Source organism: Triticum aestivum, chromosome 7A, assembly GCF_018294505.1.
Source record: "Triticum aestivum cultivar Chinese Spring chromosome 7A, IWGSC CS RefSeq v2.1, whole genome shotgun sequence".
Lineage (NCBI taxonomy): Eukaryota > Viridiplantae > Streptophyta > Magnoliopsida > Poales > Poaceae > Triticum > Triticum aestivum.
Genome location: NC_057812.1, coordinates 22130417 through 22138810, shown reverse-complemented (window position 1 = coordinate 22138810; position 8394 = coordinate 22130417). Strand labels below are relative to the sequence as shown.

The window sequence follows — 8394 nt, the reverse complement described above, 5'->3', positions numbered from 1 at the left end:
GTGGAGGATCGTTGCCGCCCTTGAGGTACTCGAGGACGGCGTGTGTAGCGTGCGGCCAGGGGCGCCCCACCACAGGCGGCAGCCGTCGCTGTTGTTGCTCCCCCTCACCAGTGGCGCGTTGTTGATGAAGGCCAGCCGCTCCGCCTGCTGGCATTCGAAGTACTCCGCCCACGCCTCGTGGTTGTCAGTGTCGTACTTCGGGAGGGCTCACTCCTCCTCCGACAGAGATGCCCGCACACGGTCGATCTCGGCCTGAAAGTAGTGGGGGTGCTCGACGTCGGGCAGCGGGGGGATGGGGATGCCCCCGGCGCTGAGCCTCCACCGACCCAGCGCGCGCATGTCGGGAGGCACCGGGTAGTTCACTTCGTGGAGGAGATGGGCTTCCCACTCGTTCAGAGAGCGGCGACTGAAGCCATTAGCCGCCGCCCCGTTGCCGGGGAACCTTTCGCCCATCGTCTGTGCGTGCACGGGGAGAGAGGAAAAGAGAGTTCTGCGGCGGCGGCGGCTGTACGTGCACGGGGAGAGAGGGGGGCTGCGGGCGGGGTGCGTTCACCGGCGAGGCAGTGGCGGCTTATATAGCGGCAGGGGGGCGGCATCGTGTGTACGCATGGCGGGAGGGGGCGCGTCGCCTCACCGCGCCGTCCGTGAGGAATCAATGGAAGGCTGACAGGCGACAACCTTGGCATTGATTCCCCGTGGAAAACCGAGGCGATGAGGCGCGAGGGTCGCTGACTCGGCCGGCCCGCCGTTCTTTCGCGCCAAAAAAACGATTGACCGGCGTCCTCGGACGTCCCCAGCGCGCCGGGTTCGGCCTGAGTCCGCCGGCGCCAGTTTCGGCCCTAACCGGTGAAAATTTGGGCCCCTGAGACACGACTGAGTCGATTTGTGAGCGTGGGCGTTAAAAAATGGCTTTGAGGGCCTGTTGAAGGCGCGGCTGGAGATGCATTTAGGTGCGTGTGTCCACATCCATTCACAAGTCCATGGGTCGTATTTTGATCACGAGGAGTCCATGTGTCTACATCCATCCAAAACACTGTGCCTGTGTGCACATACGTATTCGCTTTTACGATTATTCCGCTATGAGATGTCTTAGTTACTCTTCAGCAGACAGGCGGAATTAAGGGGCCTTCCCCTATACGCTCTACCCTATGTCCCTATCATCCTCGTGTTCCACGAGAAAAAAGAACAGGACAGCCAACACATGCTATATGTATAGGTCAGTCCCCCGACCCCCTATATAATTAGCACAAGTGCACGAGCACAACACAGCACTGAGGTCTAACCGTCTAAGAGAGAGATATACGATCATGGCAGCTCAGACCGAGAAGATGGCCGTCCCCACCGACGCTGAGCTGCTCAAGGCGCAGGCCGACCTGTGGCGCCACACCCTGTGCTACCTCACGCCCATGGCGCTCCGGTGCGCCGTCGAGCTAGGCATCCCCACGGCCATCCACGGCCTTGGCGGCACCGCGTCGCCCCCCGACCTGATCGCCGCGCTGTCTCTGCCCCAGTCCAAGCTGTCGTTCCTCGGCCGCCTGCTGTATCAGCTGGCCACGGCGGGCGTCTTCGACACCACCGACGCGGGGACGACGTACCGCCTCAACCCGATATCGTACCTCCTGGTGGATGGCGTCCACATCGACGGCGACGCATGCCAGACGGCCATCGTGCGTGTGGCCTCCTCGCGGTACTACGTGGAGGCGGCATTCGGGCTGGCGGACTGGTTCCGGAAGGACTTTGACGGGCCGGTGCCTTCGCCGTTCGAGGACTTGCACGGCGCGACCATCTTCGACGACAGCATGGCGCTCCTGGACCCGGAGATGGATAAGCTGGTCCACGAGGCCAAGGCTTCCCATAACCATATGGGGATCGGTCTTGTGCTCCGGCAGTGCCATGACCTGTTTCAGGGACTTGAGTCTCTGACTGACTTGTGCGGTGGTGATGGCACGACGGCGAGGGCCATCGTCAGGGCCTATCCGCACATCAATTGCACTGTGCTTGACCTGCCAAAGGTCATCGACAAAGCTCCGGCTGAAGGTGTGGTTAAGTATGTTGCTGGTGACATCTTCCACGTCGTCCCGCCTGCTCAAGCTGTGTTGCTCAAGGTATTTATGAATGTGCCATCTTCCATCTCGTCCCACATGCTCATATATTAGGTTTTCCTTAAGTTACACATTTTAAAGTTAGGCCAAACTTATAGAAAAATGTATTAAATTTATAATACCAAATCAGTATTATTAGATATATCATGTACTACCTCTGTAAACTAATATAAGACATTTTAGGTCATTAAAATAGTGATCGAAAAAGCCTTATATTAGTGTACAGAAGGAGTAGTATATTTTCATATTGTACTTATTTGGTGTTGTGAGCGTTGATATATTCTATATGAATTTTATTAAACTGTTTACAAAGTTTGATTCAAAGACAAATCTAATATGTGAAGTAGACAAAGAAACAGAGGGACTGCTAGTTAACTTGGTCGAGTTTGAGTCAGATTAGGACTTACGTAGCTGGTCGTAAGCGAACGAACGTTCTCCATGTAGTCATGCATGTAGCACGATCCAGTATATGTCATTGGATTTGGTTTCTAGTCGCACGCTCGCAAGATTGTGATGGGGGTGCATGATATCAACAGGCAACATGGAATCTTGCAATGACCTTTGCACGATAAAGCCGCCATGTCATTGTGGCCTCCAATGTTTAGTGTTTCATGCGTGTGTTCATGATCCATGGGTGAAACCCAATAGAGAACGCCGACCAAAAATGATTAGTTGTTCTGTTTGAAGTAACAATTAAATTCAAGGTATATTTTCTTGCTAGTTTTGATTAACCTTACAGAAGTTTATCTGTGCATGGTAGTCTGTTCTGCACTTGTGGAGCGACGAGGATTGCATCAAGATCTTGGCACAATGCAAGAAGGCCATTCCTCCCCGAGGTGCAGGAGGAAAAGTCATTGTGATAGATATTGTGCTTAGCTCGGCTTCGGGGCTGATGCTGGAAACCCATCACCTGGTGGATATGTTGAAGCTGGTGATGACGAGAGGCCGGCAGCGGGATGAAAAGGACTGGAGCGACATCTTCATGAAAGCCGGTTTCAGCGAATATAAGATTTTCAAGAAAGTTGGAGCTCGAGCTGTCATTGAGGTCTACCCGTAAGGTTGTGCTCCCAAATGCTCTAATATATGTTGTGGATTGTTGTGTGCTCCAAGGATATATAAATAATTGAGTGCCTTATAATTTTCCGAAGGGAGGTCTCGCGGATCATAAAATAGCAAGACTATTATGTTTTGTTACCTTATGATACTCGTGCAACTTTCTTTTGGAAAAGTATTATATATGCACTCATAGTGCTTTGCATACGATACAATGTACAATTGCCTACCATAAGATTATGTTGGAAATATGCCCTAGAGGCAATAATATTGTATTATCTATTTTCACTTTTATAATTAAGAGTTCATATTCTATGCTATAACTGCTATGATCTTGAAATGTGTGATTCGGTGGAAAACTCATAAACGTGCATGTGTGGAAGGACAAACAGTAAAATCTGATTCCTAGTCTCGCCCTAGGACTAGCTCAAGTATTGTATGTTGATCATGCTTTTCGGATCTTGGGATATCGTTAAGTGTAACAATAGTCCCAAAACAACATTGAGAGTATGACGTTAAAAGAACGATCATATTGAATTGTGTCAGAAGTCTATTGATATACCATAGAGAGTTAACGTATGCTTTAGTTTCTTAGACCATGAGAGTATCGTAGCCGCTTCTTACTGAACGATGAACTTTGAGATGCTCAAACGTCAGCTATAACACGATTATCATAAGGAGAACTTACAGGTTCCTTGGTAAGTTTGACAAGGGGTTGGATAGCTCAAGAGTGTGATTTCCTCATCCAACAATGGAGAGATATTCTTAGGGCCCTTTCGGTGTGATGACACCCACCATCTTTTGGTCAGACACAGGTGACTAGGTAACAACGATGCCGGAACATGTCAACGAGAAAGAAGAACAAAACTGATAATGAGTAGACTAGTATAGTGAGCATGAGAATGACTCAAGAGAATACGGATACATCTCACCCCGGGATTTATAAAGCGTCGTGAAGCAAAGGGAATAGCATATGATAACCAAAGGTTCACTCGCACATCATTCGTGTATTCATAGGTTTCAATATGAATGTCCACGGTTACATTATTGATCATTGAGCGAAAGGGAGTTTCCTTCATATCTATATTTTACTGAACCTACAGGGTCACATGCTTAAGGGAATAACGATCTTTTGAGTGTTAGTGGAGTGAGAGTTATGAGAAAATATTCTCAGAATAGTTTCGGGACACAAGTTCTAGTTATGTCTAATCCTCATAATAGAGAAGCGCCGTCAGGTTCTCTTCTCCCTCGTCTAATTCTCCGACGACGATTAGCTCTGTACGGTGAAGCGCTGCGGGATCGTGAAGCCTGAATGCCTGCAATCCGTAGAGAGTCCATGCTTTCGATCTTTGGTTCGAGGGATCGTTCGTGAACGGTTCGAGGGACTTCATCAGCGATCTACACCAAGTGTTCTTCCACTGTAACTCGAGGTTGGTAACGATCCGATCTAAACCTATTATGCGTCTTAATAGTGTTCATGGGCTCATGATCTTATAAATTTTTTGTTTTCTACTACATTTTCCAACAAATTACACCTTATACTTTTTGTTGTAACCTTGCCAAGTTGATATATATACTTAATAGTGTGATTAAAACCTGGAGATATCATATTGTAGCCATATAATTGTCGTTCATAATGTGTTATGGTACAAGTTTACTTTGGCTGCCGGCAACTGGCCATCAACTCAAGTGATTAATCATGGATAGAACTTGTATATTTGCACTCTCTCTCATTTTCATTTTGTTGATTTGGAGTTCATACTGGGAAAATAGTCATTTCCATGAAACCGACAACAACAAAACAACCTTCATAAGCTGCGCAAAATGTCATTACATCACATCTTATTTAAATAAAATGAGCATGAATTACTCACAAACCATACACCATTACATCACATCTGAGTTTCCGAGTCTAGCTACGAAAATCCCCCAAGAGACTTATGTTGTTTTAGTGAGAACAACTTTTTACTAAGGGGTGTCCTTAATAGCGTGGTCGTGAATACGATTACGGGGGTGTGTATGATGGCATTATAGCGAAGGTTGTGATACACCAACAAAGTTGACACGATGATGTCCTAGTCGAATGCGTCTTCTCGGTACACTCTTCAGGTCCTTCCCTGGGTGTCAGTCTAAGTCACTCATGACTTCGTAGACTCGACTCTAGAGCTGGTGTATAATCCAGGGGTTCTTCTCAAATGACCAGAGCTACCCATGAGATGGCAAGTGGGAGGGGTAGGAAGCTAAAACTCGGTCAACTAGTTTTATGAAGACTACTCATCAAAGGGGGGTGGGGGGTGGGGTGGGGGGGGGGGGATCCATAGTCCATGGTAAAGTACCCCCTCTCATCCCTCCACCATGTGGGATTCTCTTCTCGGGCCTCTTTCGTAACTTGAGCTGTTTCCGCCTTGAGCCATTCCTTTCACTTGGTTTTTGGTTTTCTCTTCCTTTCCAACTTGGTTGAGCATGACAAATTACTTAGACTTTTGTTGATTTCCTTGTATATTGTTGACTTCCCTGGACTTTTGTTGATCTCAATGGACTTCTGTTGAATCTTGAAAATCTCCTACTTGCTTATGAACTTCCCTATGCATTAAAGGTGCTTTATGGCATGCATACAGCACAGAGCAATAGCTTTAACAGCCCGGCTGATGTACAACCAGGGATTACTGCATCTGTATTTTGCTATTGGACCTTCCCTATGGGGTCTACGAGCTCTTTTTTTTCAAGTTTCCTCTGGGTTTTTTTTAGAAAAGGAGGATTACCCCCGGCCTCTGCATCTGAGCGATGCATGCAGCCATTTTATTAATTATTCACAAAGACCTTACAAAGTAGTACATCAGATAGTCTGAAGCCACCATCCTAGCAACATATGTCACTATTTCTATCCACTTGATGAAGGTGTGCCGATAGTCCGAGCCTAATACCAAACAGACATCGCACATATGCCTAACATCTAATGCCGGAGGCCCCAACCAAGCCACATACTGGGTTTAAGGTATACACCGGTCTGACGCACTCTCATGTGCTGTCGCCGCCATCTTCCACCAATCCATCTTCAGAGCAAAAACTAACGCACCGACCTTGCTAGGCCTCTCTGCCATCGACGCCACCATGACGCCAGACAGCGTCCTCCTCCTGCGCGAGTCCATCTCCTTGCATCGGACACCGAATCCCCATTGCACCACGCCGCCGAGATCCGCCATCTTTGATATGGTAAATGAAAAACCGCTCCACCACTTGTCTCCTCCATCCAGCCGCTGCTCCAAAAACAATGCCCCCATGAGGGAGAACGACGCCTAAAGTGTCGCCATCGTTCGATCCGGGAACCCCGGGTCTAGGTTTTCACCCGGAGCAGCGCAAGCGAGTCGACGGTAGCTACAGTGGCGATGTCTTCATCAAGATAACGACGCGAAAATGCCGCCATCGCCCGCCCTGACCGAAGTCATAGCACGGTTTTCACCGGCAGCATCGTCTCCCACTTGGCGCTGGGACTGGATGTGTGATGCCACAACCAGCTAGCCGACCACCTCCGGCGAAGGAAGTAGCCACCACCGCCACGCCGAGGGCCGGAGTCCTCGACGTACTCGTGTTGCGGGTCGAGCCCAGGAGCAGTTTGCCATTGACGGAGCATGGAAGACAAGCCAGCAGCATGCACGGCCCGCCGAAGCCCATCTGAGCCCAGATCGGATGCCGCCGCCGCTGGACATCCCGCCGTACGCCGCCGCCTGCTTGCTGGGTCTGGCCGCCCCGCCCCGCACCACGCCGCCGCGCAGCCGCCGCAGAGCCCCGTCCAATCCCGCCACCAGCGCGACCGTACGCAGCCCCACCACCACGCCCTGCGCCAGAACGAGGCGTCCCCGCCAAGGTGCCGCGCCCGCGCCGCAGCAGATCAGGCGAGGAGGAAGGAGATCCTCGCCGCCGCCGACGCCGGCCGGGCTTCGCCTGGCGGCGCGCCCTGGCGGCGGCGAGGGGAAGGTGGGGAAGTGAGGGGGCTGGGCTGGCGGCGCGTTAGGTTTCGCCCTGTCTCTCAAGTTTCCTCTGGTAGGAGAATTAGAAACTCTACAGCTTTGGAAATGATATGGATAGATATATTTTAAGAATTTACGCATATGCAGACACAGTGCATGTGTTGCCAACCCCAAAAGATACAACCAAACTTCACATCTTATTTCGTCGGTGAAGGCAACATCTGATCAAACAAATAAATCAATTTTTACTTGGCTAACGCTGGCAATCGAAGCCAAACAGCTCAAGATGGCAACGCTTTGGATGTTGCTTAATTAAAATCGAGGCCATGAATACAGAAGATAATTTGGTTCATATTTGGTGACATTAAAAGTTCAAATATTAACCCGTGTCCTATGAACATCACAGGAGCACTAGGAACAAAACCAAAGCGTGATGCACCTGGCTTGTAGATGTAGAGCTGGTTAGATTTGGACTTGTGGTGGCCTCCTTGTGCGCTGCAGGATCTGAATTCTGAAAACATCAAATAAAAAGCAGTGTCATGGCTTGATGAGCTGTGTATGCTAAGCTTGTTATTAAAGTCATCAAGAACCAGACAGAGAACCTGCAAGTCAAGCACATGCTCGGCTCGTTGAGGGGGAATTCTAACTTGTTATTAAAGCCATCAAGAACCAGACAAAGAACCTGCAAGTCAAGTACATATGCTAATCTTTCCCCGCAAAAGAAAAAGGTAATCCGTATATGCTAATCTTTTTGTGCACATCCAACCACTTCTAGCACTGATGGGTGCTTTATGCAACTGTGATGACAGGTCCCCCTATGCTTTCATATTCCATATTTGTATTATAAACAATATTCGACTTCAGTATTCTGCTTGTAAAATAGCTGCATGCTGTTGAATCTCTATTTTATTTTACTTTACCAAGGTATCTTCTGGGAGAAAATTTAGATATTCTGAAACTTTCAAAATGATATGGATGGTAACATTTCTTGAATTTAAGAATAATGCACTGATGCACATACAGTGCATGTCTTGTATTTTGATCATGAGAAGCGGTAGCAATGAAGCTTACAAAGGGTTTCTGAAACACCCACTATATTTCCGAATAATAAGTCTATATTCAGATAAGCCCGAGAAATACAGTAGTTAAATCCAAGATGCAGGTGCAGGCTCAACATCTTGTTATGCAACCAATAACGAGAATCTCTTTCCGGAGTATCAGCTATAGTTAACTCCAAGAATTATCTATAAGCCCGGCTCGCATCTGTTGAC

General features: G+C 48.6%; 1 protein-coding gene across 1 annotated transcript; it reads left to right on the top strand.

The window, feature by feature from the left end:
• The first annotated feature begins 1286 nt into the window (after positions 1 to 1286).
• On the top strand, positions 1287 to 3449 carry LOC123152332 (flavonoid O-methyltransferase-like protein Os11g0303600). Its single transcript, XM_044571907.1, has 2 exons — positions 1287 to 2105; positions 2863 to 3449. Exons 1-2 carry the CDS (start codon positions 1308 to 1310, stop codon positions 3157 to 3159), a joined length of 1095 nt encoding a protein of 364 aa, XP_044427842.1. The 5' UTR covers positions 1287 to 1307; the 3' UTR covers positions 3160 to 3449.
• The last annotated feature ends 4945 nt before the right edge of the window (positions 3450 to 8394 follow it).

Coding starts and splice junctions, on each gene's coding strand:
- LOC123152332 (XM_044571907.1), top strand. CDS start 1,308: ATGGCAGCTCAGACCGAGAAGATGGCCGTCCCCACCGACGCTGAGCTG. Junction 2,106..2,862: donor CTCAAGCTGTGTTGCTCAAG/GTATTTATGAAT, acceptor TGTGCATGGTAG/TCTGTTCTGCACTTGTGGAG.